This window comes from Perna viridis, chromosome 3 (assembly GCF_037379345.1).
Source record: "Perna viridis isolate PV_CMFRI_1.1 ecotype Kerala chromosome 3, ASM3737934v1, whole genome shotgun sequence".
In the NCBI taxonomy this organism is placed as follows: domain Eukaryota; kingdom Metazoa; phylum Mollusca; class Bivalvia; order Mytilida; family Mytilidae; genus Perna; species Perna viridis.
The window spans coordinates 37,371,454-37,395,578 of NC_142447.1; the positions used below are offsets into that span (position 1 = coordinate 37,371,454).

Sequence of the window (24,125 nt, forward strand, 5' to 3'; positions counted from 1 at the left end):
CTATTCGTATATAACTAACATTACAGAATAATATAAAAACAAAACAACTGCAAAATAGCACATTAAACAAAAAGTAACTCAAATACAAGTACAGAGTCAATACTTTCTATATTGACCAAAGAAGACAACTATAAAATTACAAAATTCATTGCTTCCATTTATAATAGCTTTACTGAATTGTGATGCAATTGTTTTTTGTATATTATATTGGTAAAGTAAGTCGGAAAACCTAAAATTTTAATCTCCAACTCTATTGAATAAGATATATATGTGGTTGCACTGTATATTGCATTATGAACATTTGTTTCAAGTAAGAGGTATAAATTTCTGTAGCCAACAGTATAAGTCGGGTACAACATAAAAGATTGGAAAAAAACATCCAAAATTAAAAAGGGGCAAGAACTAACCTAGGACAACAGATTTTCATGAAAATTTGACCACAGATTAAGCTGAGCATTATTTGGCTAATCCTAACAATATATGTTTTTTCATGGATAAAAAATCCAAAAGGTTTGATTGTGTAGTATACAGGGGAACAATCAAACAAACTTCAATTGAATTCTGTAAAGTAGTTCTGAGAAGATTTTTGAATAATGTTAACAAGGGGATGCCAAGTAATGGCAAATAGGCCAGGTGAGCTAAAAAGTGAAAAAAAAAATCATATCCTATAACTTCAAAATTTCACTTACTACTTAAAAAAATAACCACACTGCAGTCTGATGTACTAGCAAATGGCAAACATGTATGGTAATAAATGACATACACATACTATGTATACATTCTACAAATATACAGGTGAAATTAACCGAAGTGTATGATGGAAACACACATAGCAGTAAAAACTGCAGTATCATATAGATGGTCAATAAAGAAAACAACACCAGAACGGCAAGAGAACAGACAATGAGGGATGTCACTTATAGCAAAAAGACCTCCTAAGGCTACACCAACTTTAACTGCTGACTCTAGATTTGTGATTCCTAGAACTGACCTGAAAATACATTGACAAATAACTTTATCATATAGTTAATCACCACACATAACATGCTCAGCAAGAAATTAAGAAGACTAGCTACATTACATGTAGAATATTCTTTAATAATGAATCTCATGCGTGACCGTAATTTTACTTTCCCTAAGGAGATATCAGTTTTTATGAAACCTTTTTTTTTAATTTAGGGTGTCACTAATTTACTAATGTTACTTGAGATATTAAAATAAATACAATATATTTGTTTGATTTGTTATTTGTTGTATAAACGCTCTTACACTAAGACATAATGAAGAACTAATGCAAGGCATGCTTGTCCTACTATGCAAAGTACAATGGCAACTGGAAAGTTTCCCTCTCTACTGATTTGATCTGGTGTCTTGCCAGGGAAGTTGTTTTTCATCCAAGGTCTACCCAAGAAGAGAGTAGAATACCAAAACATTCCTATAAGCTGACTGATTCCTACACTTGCCAGTAGTCCATACATTGTAGATGCCTGAAATGATGTAAGAATCCTAAGAATTTTCTTTATCATTGTTTAATATGAATATGCAAACAAGAGACTCTCAAGAGCCTGAATCACTCACTTTTCTAATATTTATTAATAGTTTAAAAAAATGATCACATACTTTTTTTTATCAAACACCAGATTTTTCCCGAATTTGCACCAATCATAGATCTTTTAAGAATATTTTTTAACTTTACATTAATCATCAATCTCCTATGGTTTTCTTAACAACAGGCACAAACAGGGAAAATGGTCAACACGACACTTTCTGGGGTCATAATTCAAAGAAAAGTCGACAATTCTTTTACTGAAACTGGCACCAATAATAGATTTTGAAATACCAAACATTTTGTCAATCTTAAAAGGCAAAAACTGATCAAAATGTAAACAAAAGATTAAATTCTTGCCTTTAAAGGACAATAAATCTAACAAGGAGTTGTCCAATAATTTTGACCTCATAAAGACTTCGGTAGGACTTATCAGGTTAATTTCATCAACTGAATATTTCATTTCATCTGTTACAGTTTTCAAGATATTGGCTGAAAACTGCTAAAAACACAATTTTTTGCCTTTCAAGGGCAATCACTTTTACATGGAGTCATCTGACAACTTTTATCCTTGGAGACTTTTGTAGGCCTTATAATAGGAATAATTTCAGCAATTGAAAGTTTTATTCTATCCATCATAATTTTCAAGACATTGGCTGAAAACTAAAGTCATTTTTCTCCTCTCAAGGGCAATTAACTCTTACATGGAGTCATCTGACAACTTTGATCCCTGGGAGACTTTTGTAGGCCTTATAATAAGGATTTCAGCAATTGAAAGATATTGGCTAAACCTGACAAATATGGAGATTTATGCAAACAAGAGGCTCCAAGGAGCCTGAATCGCTCGCCTGGTTGAATTTAGACTTTCAAAGGCAAAAAAATTAACAAGAAGTTGTCCAACAATTTTGACTCGAGAAGTCTTTGGTAGGACTTATCATGAGATCTTTTCAACAATTGAAAGTATCTTTTAATCTATCATAGTTTTCAAGATATTGACTGAAAACTGTTAAAAAGAGGCATTTTTCCCCTTTCAAGAGCAATAACTCTTACAAGGAGGCAACTGACAACTTTTATCCCTGGAGACTTTAGTAGTCCTAATAATACGGATCATTTCAGCTATTGAAAGAGTAATCAAGGGAACCAAGGTTATGGCGGTAATCAAAAGAATGTAATCCTAGGACAAAGAACCAGACATGGAAAACAGACATACACAACAAAGAACATAAAGTAACTAAAATTATACATACAAAGTAACAAAAACAAATGAGCAACTCGCACTCCACTAAAAACTGGGAGCATGGACCAGGTGCACCAGTAGGGTAAGCGTCCTCTGCTTTTCTAGAAACACCCGACGAGTTGCTCATAAAAAGTAAAGTGCGGGGTAGACAAACGAGGAAAGGGAAACTATGACCCGTTGAATAAATTAGTTTTTATGGTGCAGATGGATACACCATAACGATCCATGAGTTCATGATGACGACCATAAAACTTCTTCTGTAGTGATGACTTCAATCTTGTAGCAACATAACCCTGTTCCAGAAGCCTATTTGTTAAGAGTTCTAGCGTGATACAAAAAGTCTGCGTAGTTTAGGCAAGCTCTGGCATAACATATGAGTAGAGATATGAACACTCCATACGCAGGTGCTGAAAGGATGTTGCCACAGATGAAAGGAAAGTTGACAATTCTAGATGAGAAATCATCACGTTTATCATAAAGTTTGGTCAATAGTTTTCCTTTACCATCGATTTCTAAGTGTAGGTCAAGATATGAGGCTGACTTCACAGTGTCTGTAGTATCCTTTATCTAAAGTTCTTTTGGGTAGATGCGATGTATCAAATTCCCGAAATTAGGATTGTTTAAAGATAATACGTCATCTATATAGCGGAAACTGAGATTGAAGGATCTAGCCAAACAATATTCTTTCTTTCTGATCAGATCAGCTATAAAGTCAGAATTTGGCTAAACCTAATGGTTTTGGGTATAAATGCGAAAAACTACTGTCTGACCTCTATGTTCTATTTTCAGTAACAGCTGCCATGTTTTTTGATGGATTAAAAATTCCCACATCAGTTCTATACAGGATACACCAAGAGACATTTGTACTAAGTTTGGTTCCAATTGATCAAATAATGTCAGAGAAGATTTTTTAAAGAAATAATATTAAAAATAGCAAAAATCGTTGAATAAGGGCAATATCTCCAACATGACTCAACAGTTTTATCCATGTCTGAATTTAACTAAACCTAATGGTTTAGTAGACATATGTGAAAAACTACTGTCTGACCCCTATATTCTATTTTTAGTAACAGTGGCCATGTTTTTTCACAAATCAAAAAATCCCCACATCAGTTCTATGCAGGATACTCCAAGAAATATTCATACTAAGTTTAGTTCTAATTAGTCAAGTAGTTTCAGAGGAGAAGAGTTTTGTATAATTGTTAGCGACAACGACGGATGCCAAGTCACTTCTCCTATTTGTTGAATCCAAGTAATGGCAATAGCTAATATGGCCCATGTTTTTTAACTGATCAAAAATCCAAACAGTCATTTTGTTTAGGATACCTTAAAAACAAGATTACCAACTTTCATTGAATTCTGTACTGTAGTTTCTGAGGAGAAGATTTTTGCGAGTAATAATATCAAAACAGTAAAAAACAAAACAGCCAAAAAGGGCTACAACTCCAACATGGGTCAACAGATTTTCACCAAAATTTGACCACAGATAGATCTCATCATGCTAAAAACTTTTACCTACATCAGAATTTGGTTAAACCTAACAGTTTTGGAGATATATGCAAAAAGTCCAAACAGTCATTTCATGCAGGATACTCTAAGGAACAATCACCCTAAGTTTCATGCAGATCTATTCAGAAGTTTCAGAGGAGATGTTTGAAGAAATTGTTAACGACGACAACGGATGCCAAGTGATGGCAGCAGTTAACATGGCCTACGGCCAGGTGAGCTAAAGAGGACACTTTCAAATTCCAAGAACAATAACTTCAAGAAGGGTCAACAGATTTTTCTTGAATTTGCACCATAGATATTGAAATACTGAACATTTTATTAATTTACATTAATCATCAATCCGCTTCTTATTTCTAAATAATAGGCAAAAGCTGATAAAAATGTCAAAAATGACACTTTAAAGAAGCAAAACTCCTAGAAATGTCACTAGATTTTTCTGAAATTTTCACCACACATAGATATTAAAGTACTGATAATTCCATCAATTTACATTAATCATCAATCTGCTTTCATTTTTTAAATAATGGACAAAAACTGCCAAAAGTCTTGACATTTTCAGGGATGATAAATCTTTTCAAGCCAAAGAGCCTAAAATGTCTGAAGTTTCCTTTATCTGTCATGGTTTTTGAGATATATACAAAAATATATAGTGATAACCTTTCAGCCTTTGTTCTAATTTTAGTAACAGCAGTCATGTTTTCTGACATGGGACCATATAAGAGATACATACAATTTTGAGAATAGACATGCCAAGGATGATTATCACAAAGTTTTATCAAATTCTGTTCAGTGGTTTAAGAGATGATTTTTGAAGAAAACTTAAAAGCAGACAACGATGGAGATGAGCGCCAAGTGATGGTAATTTTACTGGCCGAAACTACGCAGACTTTTTGTATCATGCTAGAACTCTAACAAATAGGCTTCTGGAACAGGGTTATGTTGCTACAAGATTGAAGTCATCACTACAGAAGTTTTATGGTCGTCATCATGAACTTGTTGATCGTTATGGTGTATCCATCTGCACCATGAAAAGGGTCATATTTTTCTTTTCCTCGTCTGTTTTCCCCAGACTTTACTTTTTATGAGCAACTCTGGGGGGGGAGGGGTGTTTCTAGAAAAACAGAGGACGCTTACCCTACCGATGCACCTGGTCCATGCTCCCAGTTTTTAGTGGAGTCGGAGTTGCTCATTTGCTTTTGTTACTTTGTATGATTTTAGTTACTTTATGTTCTTTGTTGTGTGTCTGTTTACCATGTCTGGTCTTTGTCCCTGGATTACATTCTTTTGATTATTGCTATAACCTTGGTTCTCTTGATTACTCTTAAACTCACCAGACCTTTTACAGAAAGGTGAAAAGAAACGTGTTTGAAACCATAAAATAACCATATACAACACATTTTTAATTGTTTCCTATCCTACGAGGTCTCATATAAGAATGATTCAAATAAAATAAAATAAGTTGTGCATTACAAGTTCTATATTGAATCAAACCAAACACTCAACCACTGAAGGTACATTGTATTTGGTTTGATTAGGCAAGCAATGTCATATATACATGTATGACCTTTGAGTTGATTATACACTAGACTTACGGCAGGGCAAAGTGGACAAAAATGGGTGTTTTCTAATATCAAACAATGATTTTTAATATAACAGATTTGATTTCTAATATCACAAAATCCTTTTTAGATATTAATAAATCATTTTACAATATTAAGTAAGAGTCAAAAACAGCTATATCAAGGAGTTAAATGTAGATATATAAATCCTTGGTTATATACTTCATGATTGTGGCATATTATGTATTTTGTGCGTTTTTATTGTTAATTATGTTTAGGAACAATAACCGGGGATAAAATATGAGGGGATTAATTTAAGGTCCACCTCTCCTATCTTTAAAAAAGAATACATGCAAAAATCGTACTGATGTGATAAAACTTACAATATCGGAATATTACCACGAGTACTCCTTGAAATCGCGGTTTTCACATAAAATTCTTGTGTTGTAACAACTTTTATTTGTTTACATATCAGATAACACGTGGAAATTTCCCGCCATATTATTTTACGGGACGATACGCGGAATAAAAAGGGAAATGTAAGGAGTTTATGGTTGTGATTACATTAATACTAGATATAATGAATAAATCTCTATGTTTTTTTTTAATTTTTAAATACGGATTAATTTCATGATTATTTATCATAGGTAAAATATATGTTCGTTCCACACATGAAAACAAATGGAAGCGTCTGGCTACGTTCGCGGTGTATCCGATTTAATAAATGTTCGCGAATTTATCAAAAAATGGGATAGCACCGTTATCCCTGGGATACCGGACGATGACAAAAAATATAAACCACAGAGAGAATTATTGGCAGAGGAACTAGAAGTGGAGAGTGACACAATAGCAGAATTAGAAGCAGTTTGCAGGTGCTCCAAGGGAGATAATTGGAAAAAAAATATTGATCATTTCTAGTTAGTTAGGGTGTTTAAATGTCACATTGCTTTCTATGTTAAATTAAGCAATTTTCAACCTCATTATATTTTTTAAATTCAGTTGAAATGAACTTACAGGTTTTATTATAGAGGGTACCCTTAGAAGACTCTCATGAAAAACTGCAGCATTCCTTTTATGTCTTCTAAGAGTGAAAGTAGAGAGGTATTAAAAATATTACTTTTGTTTTGGAAATTTAACAAATCAAGAAGTTTAAGAGCTTGGCTCCAAAAAATATTCTCTACATCTAAGTTAAAAACTGTTATATTCAGTGTGTACCTTATATGATAAGCTTTCTGATGATACCAAGTTTTCATATATTGGCTAAATGACAAAAAAAATGCACCCTTGGAAATACTTCGTTTTTCATGGACCACTTTCTGGTATGTGCAGGCGACTGGTTCCCCGTAATAGTGGTATTATACCTTCAGGAGTTCATGAAATTAACTTGTTCCATTGCTAAATAGAAGGGAAAGTTAAATACTTTCTTATTGCCTACAATGTTTAAAAAACTTTAAGAAAATGAAGATTAACATCAGGAAAACCTATTCAGAGAGTCTAAATTTTTACGGATTGGGAAAAAGTTCTGAAAGAAAGGTTATCCCCCTTATCATGTGGTGTTATGCCCTATTTTTGAAATTAGAAAGTTTTAAAATATCATATTTTTGTCATTTGAAGAAGTATTTGTTATATCTGTAGAAGCTACACTTTTAATTTTAATATCTAAAAAGATGCAGGTCTTGAAATAGCACATTTAAATTTGTCTGTAACCATAGCAATAATGAAAATAAAAATGTATTTCCTATGCAGAAGTAACTCAGAATTATGAAAATTCCCACTTTTTGAAAATATTTCTTATTCAGAAAGAGATACATTTTACTTTGGGGTAAAAAACATAAGGGTTATTTTTTCCAAACATCCAGGCAGTTCAAGATCTAGGTGTAGCAAAGAGATGCTTCATAGATGCCTTTGATATACTGATGTGGAACACTAAAAGCTTATTAAAATCTGTTGCTGCTATCTTCTTCATTTAAAAATATTCATACAATTTTTTGGAATAGATGATCCTTGGTATTTTAAATATTGATTTCTATATTCAAAGATATTTTCATAATATGTACTATTGAAAAATAAGGATTTTTTTCCATTCAGGCCTAAGGACTAGGTAGCTCTAAATGAAATAAGATTATAAGGTGAATTTAGATTCCTACAATTACCAAACAAACAAAATTTCAAACCAAAAATGAGAATAAATAGTTAACCCTTCACTTTTATGAGGCTGACTTTATAGCTGATCTGATGCAAAGGAAAGAACATTGTTTAGCCAGATCCTTTAATCTCCGTTTCTGCTGTATAGATGAGGTATTATTGTTAAAAAATCCTAGTTTCAGGGTTTTTATACATTGGATCTCCCCTTAAGAACTTGAGGTGAAGGATACTACAAACAATGTGAAGTCGGCCTTATATCTTGACCTACACTCGGAGATTGATGGAAAAGAAAAATTGTTGACTTAAAAACCATAATACAAATGTGATGACTTATCGTTCTGTATTGTCAACCTTCCTTTCATCTATTCACTATAGACGTTTTATGGTCATCATCATTAACTTGTGGAAAAGCAGAGGATGCTTACCATACCTATTACACCTGGTCCTTTGATGTTTGCTTGAATATCGGTTCTCTTCAATACTCCTCAAATATGCAGCCTGGCTTGTATATAATACGAAAAAGGTAATCCCAGATTTTGAGTTACCTCACTTTAATTCATTTTTTCCAATAAATTTAATATTACTCTGCAAACACTTAATGAAAGATGATTACAATAAATAACCACAGGTATTGCCAGTAAATATTGAAATGGGATTTGTACATTCAGACTCCATATTTCTACAATTGTTGGACTTCCGCTTTAGTCAAATTTTGACAGGGTATAAGTGTTCATTATGATGATATTTGTGGTTTAATTTTCATGTTCATCTGTCACAAATTGCCAAATTGTCACACAGCAGAAGCTAACTGCATCAACTGCAGAAATGTTAACCACTTTTATTAATGCTTTAAGGCATACACATATGATGTATATAGAATATTACTAATTGAATTTGATGCATTCGATTACATTCCTTTTATCAGTATTAGGTATCGCAAAAATTCGGAGGACTCGTACAATTAAACGAAACCTTCAATAGAGTCTTTCAGTAGCAGTTAAAGTTAAAAAAAGAAAACATATCTTGGACATAACCCAATTGGTCACCTTGTAAAACAAAACCTTAAAAAAAATTGGAAACTCTATCATATTCATTTGCATTTCAAAGTACAGTGTTCCTTTAGCATGACGCAGATTCGAATAAAAAAATGAGAACATGTTTGTGTGCCATGTATGAAATGTTTAGACATCACTTATTTAATTTGTAAGAGTAATAATCAATCTGAAAAAAATGTTTAAATGCTGAAAAAATACATTTCATTTCTGCAAACAAACAAATCATTTGAATACGTTTTTTTAGACTTCAACTCTTATTCTTTCAAAAAATATATAAGGGATAACATAGTTGTTGATGTGAGTCATGGTCAGGCGAAATTGGACTTTGTATAAAAAGTTTTTCTTACATTGAAAAAAATGTATAAAACTACGGATGTCTGCATCAACTTAACAAAAAGATCATACCAACGAAACTAAAATACTGTATTTTGAAGCTTCTAAGAGACAAAATTAAAATGCTGTTCTTCAACAAATACATCCTGCTTTGAATATAAGTCACTGAGAAAATCTTTAGAGACTTTTCGTTCTTCATCAACAGGGTTTATTACATGTCTTTTTGATGACACATCAACATAGAAAAAGAAACATTTATTTAAATTCCTTTTGAGTTTACCGGTAGCTTTGCCCAAATGCATTTTGTCATTGCATGCAAAGGTTCTATTCACAATTTGCTTTGGCATTGCTTTATGCACCATATTGTATGTCTAAAGTTCTAATTGGGACCTTATACTTTCATGGAATTTATGCTTCATATCACAAGGTTAGAAGTAGCAGTCAAACTTGTACTATATTTCCACTGTTTTCCTCCAATATGATGTCAGAGTTGACATGAAAGCGCAGAAACAGTTGATGGAAAGGATTCTTTCCACTCAATAGTTAGTACAGCATTTCATGTTGGTGAGGAGGTGAGCCATAATAAAAATTAAAAAAATACTTTGCAATGCAATCAAATAATCACTATAAAAAAAATTTAAGACAATTTAAACAACGGTTGGTGTCAATAAAGTCGTAGAAAATATTTTTATTCAAATTTTAACAGTATGTTATTTATGTGACGCCGAGTATAGTTGTCAATTCAGTGGATGAAACAGTTTCATTGCTTAGTACTGGTGCAACCAAGGCAAAGAGCTGTTCCTGTTCAGAACTACTGTGCTTCTCCTTAGCTATTGGAATGCTTCTTCTTCATGCTGAAACCTCTGATTACTGTGTACTTCTTTAGAAATTGTGGATACCATGTAAATTACCTACAACTGACAGAAAGGTAATTCTTTTGTGGACTGTGTTCAACAGGCATATATTTGACATCAGTATTTCTTATCAAGTTGTAATTATATAAGCTTTGATGATTAGGTAATACATGTATATGTCAGCAGACTTGTCAACCATCTTCTGTCAATACAATTGTATGCAGTGGCTCAACAGGTTGAATTGGGTGGACCCTCTGATTTTGTTACACATCCTGTGGCTTGTTGGCTTTTATACTCTGTCATGTTTTATTTCATCATTAGGAAAGACGCAGGAAAAGTTTTGAAGTTTTTTTTTATGTATTACAATTGAAGGCTAGAAACCACTAATTCCACTTTCCATAGGCTTCAATGCTAATTTCACAATATTCAATGGCTTCTCTGGACTTTATTTTATCTTTAACCTGCAGAGGACTATATATCGGCATGATTCTACATATGTCAGTTCACAATCCTCAGAATGGCATGTGGGGTTAGCAGACTTGCAGTGCAGTACTGGTCACTGGAAGTGAAGGGTCTATAAATAGCATGGGAAATTCCAGTGTTTTCACAAGATAGGGGCATATTTAGAAATCATTATAGAGATTAGGCTTCACACCACAAAAAACAAAATGCATGTATAAAATGTACAGAAATGTTTTTCCTTTCAGAAACAGTTGAAATTTTTAAAATCAAATGTGAACTTTTTTCACAGCACTTTGAGGAACAGGTGTTAATTTCTGTGTAGTACTATTTTTGGGTACGTTCCAAATGCTTATTGTTTGAATTGGTGGTCTGTAACCTGAAGTAACTTGTTTATTATTTCCAGTGAAAGTTTTGGGGCCAGGAAGTTTTTTGTTTCTGTTTTTTTGCATTCTAAAAAACAGCATTTTAAGCAACAAAGGGACAATCAGTCACTCTCTTAGGTTTTTAAAAAAAAGAAGTGAAATGTGTTCCTGTGATGAAAACATAGGATTTTTATGTTTATAAGCAAGAAAAAACGTTTTAGGTTGTTTGATATGGAAACCCCAAAAGTGAAGTTCTAGAGAACTTCTTGAACGTAACTTCAAATATGAATTAAGGTTAGATTTAACTTGATTAAATAACAATTTTGACTTATTTTTAAAATATCAATTTTTTTAAATGACGTTTTTCTTGAAATGTTATTTGATTTTGAAATACTAATTTTTTTGTTGTTTTTGCAGTTTTAAAAAAATTGTGACCACTTCCCATTTTTACGACCAAGCAATTCTACAAGTATGATAAAAGATATGTAATATAGCTGTGTGTTTGGGAGGTGCATTAAACACCTCAAAATGCCTTGTTTTGTACTCACCTAATGGGTTTAGCCAAACTTTCAGGGGGTAAAATTGATCAGCATGGTATGACGGACCTATGATGAAATTTTCATAATGATCTGTTGATCAATGTTGGAATTATTGCTCTTGAAGAGTCAAAAAATGACTGTAGGGATTGATTTTTCCACTAGCTAAATATAGGAAGTACTGAAAATTTACACTTGCTATATTAAAGTTTTTGGGTTATTTCTGGACTTAATCTATAAGACCTATAGAATTCTACTAGCAAATTTTAGCAAGTGGAAATAATTTCTACTAGCAAAATTGAATTTCAACTTGCATTTAGCAAGTTTTCCCCTTAAATTTGATCACTGGACTGAGAGTTTTCTTATATATAATAAGAAAACAGGGTAGTAACTAAGATGCTTTCTGTTGATTCAATGATACTTCTGATCTGATTTTGATCCGATTTTGTCATCGCTTGGCGCCCATCGTTGTCGTTGTTGTTGTCATTGTTAACAATTATACAAAACTCTTCCCCTCTGAAACTACTTGACTAATTAGAACTAAACTTGGTATAAATGTTTCTTGGGGTATCCTGCATAGAGCTGATGTGGGGATTTTTGATTTGTCAAAAAACATGACCACTGTTACTAAAAATAGAATGTAGGGGTCAGACAGTAGTTTTTCATATACATCTCCTACACTGTTGGGTTTAGCTATTCTGACATAGGGTAAAAGTGTTTAGCATGATGAGATCTATCTCTGGTCAAATTTTGGTTTTAATCTGTTAAGCCATGTTGGAGTTATTGCCCTTTTTCAATGATTTTTGCTATATTTAATGTTATTTCTTTCAAAAATCTTCTCCTCTGACATTATTTGATCAATTGAAACCAAACTTGGTACCAATGTTCCTTGGTGTATCCTGCATAGACTGATGTGAGGATTTTTAATCTGTCATAAAACATGGTAGCCATTACTAAAAATAGAACATAGGGGTAAGACAGTAGTTTTTCGCATATATCTCCAAAACGTTAGGTTAACAAAATTCTTTCAATAGCTGGAATGATCCATATCATTAGGACTACAAAAGTCTTCAGGAATAAAAGTCAGATAACTCCTTGTAAGAGTTGTTGCCCTTGAAAGGGGAAAAATGCCTTTTTTTAACAGTTTTGAGTCAATATCTCGAAAACTATAATATATTAAAAGAAACTTCCAATTTTTGAAAAGATCTTATGATAAGTCCTACCAAAGATTTCTTGAGTCAAAATTGTTGGACAAACTTCTTGTTAAATTTATTGCCTTTGAAAGGCGAAATCCAACCAGGTGAACAATTCAGGCTCCTGGGAGCCTCTTGTTATGTTTTACTGCCTTGAACTAAATACGCTATGTAATAAAGTAAATTTATATAAATAATAAATTTATTCTAAATTAATATTTATTACAGTGTAAAAAACTTGTTGTGTGGTGATGAGAAAACAGATATTGAAATGCTTTCAACTATTCCAGAAAATCTGAATTTGGTTGCTGCGAGGTAATGTTCATAGATTCCTACATAGTAACTACATGCATACCCTACTACAATGTATAAATTGCTATATATTGAAATCCATGGTTAAAATTATTCTGCATGATGATGGGATTACTGTGATAATTGTACATCAACTTCTGTATAATTCATAACTGGTGCCTAAAATTGTGTACTTTATTACATCTGAATCATTATTCAGTCATTCATTCTATTTATATACATTTTAATGGAAGATAATTTGAGAGATTTTATGACTTGTGACAAATGAGTTGATAAATTATCAATAAATCGGCTTAACTGATCAACTGTGTTTATGTCACACCACCAAAGGAAGATTTGGATTAATTTTGGAGTTAAGACATGAACCTTTTTTGAATTAGCGGCCAAAAAGACATGAAACCAAAATTTACTTTGTTGGTGTGGCACCTTGTTATACAATATCAGAGAGATCCATTCACTAATAGTAAAGTTATTGTTAGAAATCAGGTAAGTGCTTGTTTCTGGCCTCTCTTTTTGATCACTGATTTCTAAAATGTTCAATTCTTTACCCCAATAGTCAATTGCAGTATGACCATTGTAGTATATGTTAGGACAGTTATCTAGTAAAAGTGAATGGATATCATTTAAATTTTATTACTAGGCGTCATACCACAAAAGAAAGACTGGGATTAATTTTGGGCTGTGTGACTTGAGCAAAGTAAGACTACGGGGCTAGAAACAAATATTTTTTTCTGATTTCTGGATGATAATCAAAACAAGAATTTACGTCAAATTTATGTGAAATTCTATTGTTATTGCCTTTTTGCGGTGTGTTTTGCTATTTTTGTGTTATTATTTTTGAAAATCCTCTTCTCTGAAGATTCTTATCAACTTTTGCAAATATGTTAGGGTATTGTGTTCAGAACTGATATCAGAATTTTTTATCTGTCAAGAGACATGACTGTTGTTATTAAAAATGTACCATAGTGGTCAAACTTCAAGTATTTTGCAAATTTCTATAAAAAAAAAAAAAAACAGCCAAAAAAAACCCAGTTAGATGGAGACAAATTCTGATAATAGTTAAAGTGTTCAGTATGATGTAATCTAACCATGGAGATATATTCCTGAAAATCTGTTGTCCCATGTTGGAGTTATTGCCCTTTTTTATATTTTCTCTTCTTTGTAGGTGTTGGGTGTTTTTATTTTTTGTTTTTAAGATCAAATCCTATGAAGCAATAGTTGCCAATGTTTTGAAACTTGATAGGATTGATAACCTTTTGTTAAGACTTCTACAAATGTTTTGTTTGAATCAGGTGGCTCAGTGGGTAGAAGGAACAAGGTACATGTAAATATAGGTACCTCTTTAAAGGATAAACTTTTTGTTCCAACAAATTGATATGACTACATGTTTTAAAATTCTCCTGGTGAGGTATTCAGGCTCTACAAAGCCTTTAGTTTCAGTATAATATTGAAAATTATTTGAAAATGTATCATTGTAGGATGCAGCGCCAGGAACTTAGGATGAGAGAAAAGGATAAAGAATACAAAACTTTGGTTGGAAAAAAAATGAAGCACTCTGCATTAGATGAGAAAAATGTCAGTTGAATTTATTAATGGTTAAGCATAATTCATGTATTGTCTGTGAGCCATATTATATACTAGAAACATATAAAGTTATACATTACTTTAAACTTTAAATTACATAAATTTTTATAAATTATTTTTTTGAAAGATATTAAGCTAATCTATCTTTGATAGAAATGTACACAAATTTTTCGAAGTTGAAAAACTTATTTTTGTTTTAAAAAAAAGATTTTTAAAGATTTGATAATTTTTATAATACACTGTGTCTCAGAATGTGAGGACTCTATTTGCTGCACTGCTCCATCAGTTCAAATTAATACAGGGAAGATTACAGAAGCATAGAAGGGTATTATTGTACAATCCTCTTGACTTACATAATATTTTTGTTTGTGCTGTATCGCCATGTCTCTACAGTCTGATACCTATTAAGTTTTCTGATTAGTAGCCTCATTTAGACTTTATATATATGTGTATATACTTCTAGAACACAGCTCTTTACCAGAGTAATAAGGATGCACATGAGCTTGGCGAGTTTGCCATCAATTTACCTAATGTCATACTTACTGTTCAGGTGTATCAGCCTTTGAAGCATAACCAAGTAGTAACCAATAAGGTAAAGAGAATTTACATGATATATAGATATATATTTATACCTTAAACATATTAATTTTTGCGGATTCTTTCAAGTGAGCATATTTGTCATTATCAATTTTGCTGTCTTAAAAAATTATAAATGTTATATAGTATTAAAAATCAATTTCTCAGGTACTGTTTTTGAGATTTTCTATCCACCGCAAAAGTGGTGAAAATTTATGTGTTTTCATTATACAAATTAGACTTCCATATAATCTGAAAAGAGCGAATGGTTTTGGTCTAGACATCTATAACTATAACTTTGGTGAACTTGCTACAGAGAGTAACCTATAACTAGCTTTAGGTAATAGATATGGTATACCATTGATTAAGTGTCCATTTACATGGTCAACTTCCTTAGGTAGTTAACTGGAAAATTGACAAAGAGATTTGAACTTTCTATCAAACTTTGATTAAAACCTGTGAAATTATAGAAAGTTTTAATCTCTTTTTCAATTGTCCAGTTATAAAACGAAACATTTCATCAGGTAATTATCATCCAATCAAAGGAAGATGAATTCTATTTCTATCAGTAATATAGGACTCCTAACCATTTCCAAACTTTTGCAGTTTCAAAAGCTCTATGATGAGTTCCGTACCATTTATATAATAACAACTTTTTTTTATCTCATCATTTTTTTTTCAGTGAATTGTATGGACTTAACTTTTAGTATTATTCTTCAGGTTGTACCTGATATGAAGTTCAATGTTTTAGGAACCCAGAATCTGACAGATTTGAGGGACCAGATTAACTGTGTCAATGATCTTGCTGTAGGACATGACCTTAGTGAAAATCCAGATAATGACAAATTACCATATGCAAAGGTAGGAATTACTCTCTTTGTTGATATACTTATAACTAAATCCCATCTGAGCAGGAAGTTTGTTTAATATAATCATTGGGTTACAATGGAATGAAACTTTTTTTCCAATCTTAGCTGTTGATTAAATTTTTGTGCCTTTTCCTGCCATTTTACATTTTCCAAGGTTTCTACAGATTTCATGGGAGAAACTGATTCTTTTTATGCCTATTGTTGGTTCATGTGGAGAAATACTGTATTTTGGTGTGTATAGTGCGTAGTTTTGTCTAATGCGCAGGGTGGTTTTTCCTTTAAAAGTTAATGTTAAAAACTTTTTACCAATGTATGTATGTATTGTACACAGTGAAAATTGCGTAACTTGTTAGAACCACAAACATTTCTGGCTTTAATTTATTTGTAAATAGAAGGGACCATTTCGTCTGTTTTGTGTATTTACTTCATTAAAGAATATTGTTTTTGTTACTTTTTGTATTCATCTGTGTTGTCCGTGTTTATGTGTATTAATTTATTATTTGGGTATGAAATGCGTAATGTAGACAATAGCTGAAATTGTCAGCTTGGACATATGTTTTGATTACTTTGAAAGGTTGTCTATTGAGAGTAATAAATTTCTGAAGATTGCTAATTCTAGAAGGTGGACTGTTTTTACTTCAACAAATTAAGGGGTCTGAGTGAACAATGCAGACGGTCATCAAATAGGGCATGTGTGTTGATAGCTCGGCCAAGCATGATAATGAAATGCAGAATTTTCTCCGATGTGTATCGGGGATACATAAAGGGTTTATATTTAAAATTAATAGTTTTCATGTTGGAAAAGGATTTTGATATTAGTTCACTGAAAAAAGGAAGCCAAATATTCTCAAAAAGTAGAGTATCCAATAACTATGAAGTAGAGTTCAATAAGATGCGTAAATAACAATATTTTTTTTTTAACAAACTACTTTGTCCAGTGGAAATATGTTAGGGCTCTGTGACCTGTGTGCCCAAGATTTTGTTATTCAGTAATTAGATTGTTTAAACTTGTGTGTATTTTAATTACTTCTTTCAAATCATTAACAAGTCCTATACATCGTAAAGACGTAATTATATACACATTGCAAAACAATTTACAATCTCCTTTGATATTACCGGTAACTAATTGTCTCGTGTCCTCGTTGTGATTAATTAATCCCCACAATAAACATGTCAATTGCTTGTTAGATATAAAATTAACAGGTGAAACCTTTATCAGTGACATCTAAATACCCTTTGCAACGCTTCAATAACCACGTGACAACATTAGTTAATCAATACACAAAACGAAAGTATGGCGATTGTAAACATAATCTGCCGTGTTCTTTTGGGAGGAAATAAATGAAAACTAAATTCTGTTCAAGATTTTATTGACAATCCATGCTTACAAAGGTAACAAGTCAACAAAAAACTCATAAAAAATCCATAAATATGCTTTGGCAGCTCATAAGTGGTCTCTGAATCAATGTTGACTTCCTCGAGGTGGTTAATTCTTTACTGATCTTAGGTCTGTAAAAATGTGTTGAAACGATGCATTGGTGTATTATATGCACTCCCATGTTCTGAAATTAGTTTCCTGGTAAAAAAGTACACACAATATACACCAAAATACGGTAATTTAACTGATATTTCTCCTACCTGTGTTTCATTAAAAAAAGGGGTGTTAAATTCTCAATAATATATTTTTTAAAGAACAATGAAATTTGAATTTTTGTAATAAAAATTGTTCTATGTACTAATATGCAATTACAAGTATTAGAAGCTATTACCATGATTTTTTTTTGCTGTTGAGGGTACCAATTTTGTGGCTATTTTGGAACCATGAATAAAATAATACAATTATCTCTGAATCAATGATAAAAGGACGTAGATTTTCAATCCCAGTACCATGGTGGCAGAGCAATCAACATCCTGTTGCCTAGTTATAGTTGTTTAATTAAACTGCATATCAGTTTGTTAATAAGCCTATGTGTTGCCAGTTCCAACAGAAATAAATCATTAGAGTATCCTTCAGTATATTCAGTTTTTTATATCTTTCTGTCTTTTATTTAATTTTATCATAAAAGTGACATTTGGCACACTTGGGGTTTTACCACTTCCAGAGGAACAAGAGGTAGCATTTGCATCTGAAGTTTTAGTTGCAAGATTTATGATTAACCTGAATTTTGATTTGACAGTTATTGTCTAGAGAAAAGAAGTCTGCAATATTAATCTTCTGATGAATATATAATACAAATGTCAGTAACTTTCACTCAAATCTGAAATTACTTATGTCTCAATGGATGTTTATAAATGTCAATGTTGTGAAACAAGTATCAGTTAAAAAAAAACCAGATGATTTTTTTTTCGTCAGCTTTGTTTTGTTTTTTTTGGTAATTGTACCCAAAATGAGAACAAATCCATTGATTGTTGAATTCATTTACCAACAAACCACAATTTTCAGTACGTATCAAAATGTCTTTTTTCCAAAATTGATACTCAAGATAATAGATGAAACCAAAATTAAGATGTTGAAATACCGTTATTATTCCCTGAAGCCACTGCATCAAACAATATCCAGTAAATGAAGAAAGTTTACTATTTACATAATTTGACATAGTCAAGGAGATTGGATTCTTGTAAACATGCAATAATTGGAATTGTATCAGGAAATACAAGGAATTAATATTAAAATTTCATGCTGTAAACAATTAGCTTGTACTTGTTGAGCATGATGTGCTTAAAGTTAATAAAAAATTGAATTACTGAAATTATGTATATATAATGAACATACATTTGTATTGAACAATGTAAACATAAAATCTATTGATAGTTATATGTCAAAATTGACTAGGGATCTAACACTCAGTGAATAAACTGTATGCTTTTATTTCTAGGAAAGAGATTAGTTTCTCCTTAGATAGTAATCCATCAGAGATTTCTGTCTTTTTGATTACAGGACATTTACAAATCAGGCTTTTTCTACATAGAGGGTGTGTTTTATAATGACACAAGATCTCCTGAATGTCAAGATTACAGTTTGTAAGTTTTTTTAATTATCATAATCCCTAGTCTGTATGTAATATTTGATCACTTTGCTTCTTATGAATAAATTGATATTGAAAGTTTTCTTCCAAGAAAGATGTCATTCTCAATGTACATACAAAATGTACCATGCAGCAGGTCAGTTTCACAGGATGCTGATTTTGATGTATTGAAGCAATCTGTTAAAAAATGCCAAAATAAAATACATGAAATGTTAAGTAGCTGTCTTTGTAAGAATCATGCAAAATCTGAAAAATGTGATACACCCCAAAAAAAAGGCTACATATTTTTATTTTTGTAATTAAGTTGTTTTATGGGTCTATATTATGAAATGTGTAATTATTCATTCAAATCTGCCTGCTCTTAGGAGATAATCAACATTGAAAATCCAATAGATTCTATTGTATTTGAGTGTCATTTACAGAGTTATCTCCCTTACTTTTGAATTCTACAGTGCATTCAATACAATTTTTATCTCCTATGAGCACGGGTTGTGTGAAAAACCAAATGTTAATGTCTGTTTACTAAAGCATTTTAAACAAGATATCAAAAGTAAAAATATGTAGGCTTTCCAACCATATATCACATTTTGCATGATTCTTAGCTGGAGTTCTACTTAACTCTGAGCTTAGTGTACAACCTATCAACCAACAAAATTATAATTTGCTACTAAACATTTTGCTTACTTGAACATAAAAATCGTCTTTTTTTTTAATTTACAACCACCAAATAACCTGATATATGGTATAAGCAATGTGAATATGCCAAATTTAACATATTATTTTAAAATTAAATGGTACTAATGAAAGTGAGTGCTAGAAATCAAATAACTTTTAATATGTCTTTCTCGTTACACCCTGCCACACAAATGGCCGGGTATAATGTGAAACTCTGAAAAGATGTGACAGTTCCCTTGTTGGTTTCCAGATGATTACTTGAGAATAATTTAATTTGATTGTTTATTTCTCATCTGGGCAAGATCGTTTATTTTCCATAAATTAACTTGGTACTTATTGGTACATCATTATTTTAGATTGATCCCTGGTACACAATTCAAATAATTCCAAACTAAATAAGGCTTTGATGAAGGAATAAATCTTAATTTCAATTTTAATTGACCAGGAATTAAATTATAAGGATATTTTTTAAATTTTTGACCAGGTTCTTTGGGACACTTGACCATTGTTCATGAAGCATAAACTGCCCCAAAGTTGGTTATTGCACATAACCTGGTCAAAAATCAAAAACAATTCTTAAATGGATCAATGAATTTCTTTAAAACTTAATGCAGTTGTTAAGTACCATAAAAGTTCAATCAGCAAAGTCAGCAAAATCTAAAATATAGTTTTTTAGTTCAGCCATTTTGAATATTTTGCCATCCCCCCTTTTTTTATCGCTATAATCTTGGTTCCCTTGATTACTCTTTCATTATTTTGGTATTACCAAATGTTTTGTTAATACCCTGTTTTTAATTGATGGATTGGGAGTAACATCTTACATCAAATCTGATTCTTTAAAGCATTCTGTTGTGCAATGATAATTCTCGTCCTTACAGTAGTTACACCATGCATGTTCTGGTTCCAAGAAATAATATTTTTTACAGACCAATACGAAAGTGGGCAGCACAGCCTGGTAGAAGTTTAGGGGAGATGTCTACTGCAAAAATGGAAAATACTCTGTTTATAGATCTTAGTGTAAAATTAGGGCAGCCATATTGTTATCTTCATCAAGGCAATTGTGAACATCTTGTTATATTCAGTGATGTCAGGTATGATTTTTTGGCAATGCCTCTAATGGTGTAATTTAGTTATCTATCTTAAGAATTTAGAAGGTAGTAGCTACAATATACTATTTAGAATTAAAACAGCAAAACAATTATCTAAGGACTCTGCAAATTTAAAATGGAAATGGTGTTCTTGAATATCCTTTACTAATCTTGTCAGTATGTCAAGGGAAAGCCAAGTGTAAAACTGTTACCCAAGTTCAAATTATAAAGGAGAAGGATAATGTCAGCAAACAAGAGATGAAGAATTTCATGATTGGTATCAATTATTGAATTGTCTTTTATATAAATTGAACCAGGACTGGAGGTCTGTTCCGATTTGTTGAGGCTAACCAAATACAGTAGTTCCCAATATGTAGATTCAATGTATCATTAACTTACGTATACCAAAACCATACCAGAAGTGCACAAAAATTAGGTTCAACTGTAATAAAAAGAATTTAAATGACAATTAAAATTAATTTTCATTCCTGTCATATTTTTGCTGTCAGATTGTTTACACCAGAGGACAGTTTGGATGTACGAGATTATCCTAGATTGATTAAGAAGAAAAGATGTGTCAGAACCCTGTGTAAAGGTTGTCAGATGTTCTCTGCTAGGTAAGAACTGTCACAACATTGTTGAGGTCATCAGGTGTTCTCCACTTGGTAAGAATTGTCACAATATTGTTAAGGTCATCAGGTGTTCTCCACTTGGTAAGGACTGTCATAAGACTGTCACAACATTGTTCAGGTCATCAGGTATTCTCTACTTGGTAATGACTGTCATAAGACTGTCACAACATTGTTCAGGTCCTCAGGTATTCTCCACTTGGTAAGGACTGTCATAAGACTGTCACAATATTGTTTAGGTCATCAGGTGTTCTCCACTTGGTAAGGACTGTCAAAAGACTGTCTAAACATTGTTAAGGTCATCAGGTATTCTCCACTTGGAAAGGACTGTCAGAACACTGTGTGAAAGTTGTCAGATGTTCTCTACCAGGTAAGAGCTGTTAGGACATTGTGTGAAGGTTATCAGATGTTCCCTTTTAGGTAAGAATTGTCAGGATATTGTGTGTAGGTTATCAGATGTTCCCTTTTAGGTAAGACCTGTCAGGACATTGTGTGAAGGTTGTTAAATGTTTCCTGCTAGGTAAGAAATATCATGATATTGTATGAAGGTTGTCAGATTTTCTGTGATAGGTAAGAACTGTTAGGCCATTGTGTGATTATCAGATGTTCCCTTTTAGGTCAGACCTGTCAGGACATTGTGTGAAGGTTGTTATTGAAATTGAAGTAATAATTAGGTTTATGATCTGTAATAAAACTTATGATTATCTTTTCAGATGGATAGTATATGACAGTGAACATGCTCCTGAAAATCCATGCTTCTTTTGTGATCAGTGCTTCAGATCTTTTCATTACACAGAAAAGGGAGAAAAAATTGGCAAATTCAAGGCCTTTAAATATGTGGACCAAAGTGCTTTGGCAAATCTGACTTAAATTGTGTTGACTTTTTATATTTGTAAATAATAAAAAAAAACCTCATCATTTGTCTAGGAGTTGTATCCCTGTAAATATATACATATATATTTAGGGATTTTATAACCGTTAGTGGGACCACTAAGTAGATACTCTGAAACATGAATGGCTTATAAAGCGTTGTTTGAATCAAGGTATTTTTGAAATGATGTATGCTGTTAAGTTACTGCTTGAACTTTGGAATTTAGACCAGTGGGGTATGTTATAGGAAGTCATGCATATTCCTGTTGGATCAATGATATAGCAATCAAGTGGTGCATTATAAAAAAGATTACGATGTCAGTCTACTAGTCCTCATGGTGGGAAAAATTACATTATTGTTCTTTTAACCACACAAAAAATTTGATTATTTCAGTTTTTGACAGTCTTGTTGTCATCGTCTGGAGAAATTCAGTTTCCAGACTAGCAATCACAAGTGTATGGATCTTTATGAAATTGTACTTTGATATTTGTTGAGTCTTTCCAGTATTTATAAGGTTATTTTTTAATACACATGTATTGAAAAGCTGACAAAAGTTCTATACTACAAAAATCCTTATGGGTGTAGGGACAAAAACTTGCATTTTTCTGGTTCTTATACAGTACCACGGTGTGAGTGTGTGAATCTATATGAACAATGCCAATAGTGCATGATGGAGTTATAGCAAGTCATGAATAAAAATCCTTTAACACTGAAATTCTCCAGTCCATTAGACCAAGTTTGAAATTTATTGAACATGGTGTTCTCTAGTTCAAGCACATGTTAACATGGATGGACATTTGTGTACCACAATATGACCTGCCTTCAACAGTGTATAAAAATCCATATAGCAGTTAAGGAGTTGTGTTTTATCATGATTAAACATGCAAAATCCATGCAAGCATCAAGCTAACTCCATAAACTATGAACAAGCTAAGAAATTGAATACCGTCCATTTCAAAATTAAACCAGAAAGTTTGATTATTTCCCTTCACAGGCATCAGACATTATACCTCACTCCTTTATACACTTGTACATATGGTGCCTCAATTTGAAAAAAAAACACCAAATAAACCCAAAAGACTGATTAGGAATTTCACTCATGGAAAACTGGACATATGAACAGACTGACAAGGTTATTCCTGTATCCCCCAACTTTGCACGGGTATACTGTAAGAGTACTAATTTTGGCTCTGTTTGTAGAGGGCAGAAAGTTGCTATTAAATGGTACTTGCAAAATTGAGTTTAAAAATTATATAATGCTCATCATTTTTTATACACCACTAAAATTGATACCCATGAATATGAGTTGACAGAATCCACAAAAATTACAGCTAGTTGAAATTGAACAGTTTCTGTTTCAGTACAAATCTAGGTAGGCTACTGAGTAGTTTAAATAGCTCTAGGTAGAAATCTGCTACACATTATACCCACGAGTCCTACTTAATTACCACTGAACACTTGTCTTTTAAGTTTGAATAGCTGTCAATTATGATGACCTTAACCCCTATTATATATCAGCCACCAGTACGTTTGGATAGCTTGTTCTGTACATTCAAGTGATTTACCTGTTTCTGATTGGATAACATTGTTAATTTTACTTAAATATTTATTAACCAAAACCATTTTGATTTTCAACTATGTAATTGAACTGTTAAAACTTCCTTTAAAAAAGAATTAAGAGACACATATATTGTTAAACTTGAT

The 24,125-nt window shown here is 32.1% G+C and overlaps 2 protein-coding genes across 3 annotated transcripts; one reads left to right on the plus strand and one right to left on the minus strand.

Moving 5' to 3' along the window:
• Positions 1-148: 148 nt before the first annotated feature.
• LOC148622119 (uncharacterized) lies at positions 149-6,370 on the minus strand. Its single transcript, XM_088571699.1, has 3 exons — positions 6,235-6,370; positions 1,270-1,487; positions 149-991 (listed from the first exon to the last, which is right to left on the minus strand). Exons 2-3 carry the CDS (start codon positions 1,476-1,478, stop codon positions 802-804), a joined length of 399 nt encoding a protein of 132 aa, XP_088427825.1. The 5' UTR covers positions 1,479-1,487; positions 6,235-6,370; the 3' UTR covers positions 149-801.
• A 154-nt stretch (positions 6,371-6,524) lies between these two features.
• On the plus strand, positions 6,525-22,472 carry LOC148622120 (snRNA-activating protein complex subunit 3-like). Of its 2 annotated transcripts, none has more exons than XM_088571723.1 (9): positions 6,525-6,768; positions 13,020-13,106; positions 14,582-14,678; positions 15,151-15,279; positions 15,984-16,124; positions 19,071-19,153; positions 20,760-20,924; positions 21,431-21,538; positions 22,264-22,472. In XM_088571723.1, exons 1-9 carry the CDS (start codon positions 6,533-6,535, stop codon positions 22,418-22,420), a joined length of 1,203 nt encoding a protein of 400 aa, XP_088427849.1. In that variant the 5' UTR covers positions 6,525-6,532; the 3' UTR covers positions 22,421-22,472. The 2 variants fall into 2 exon arrangements, with proteins under 2 accessions (XP_088427849.1, XP_088427850.1); XM_088571724.1 differs by having other exon boundaries at positions 6,525-6,723.
• The last annotated feature ends 1,653 nt before the right edge of the window (positions 22,473-24,125 follow it).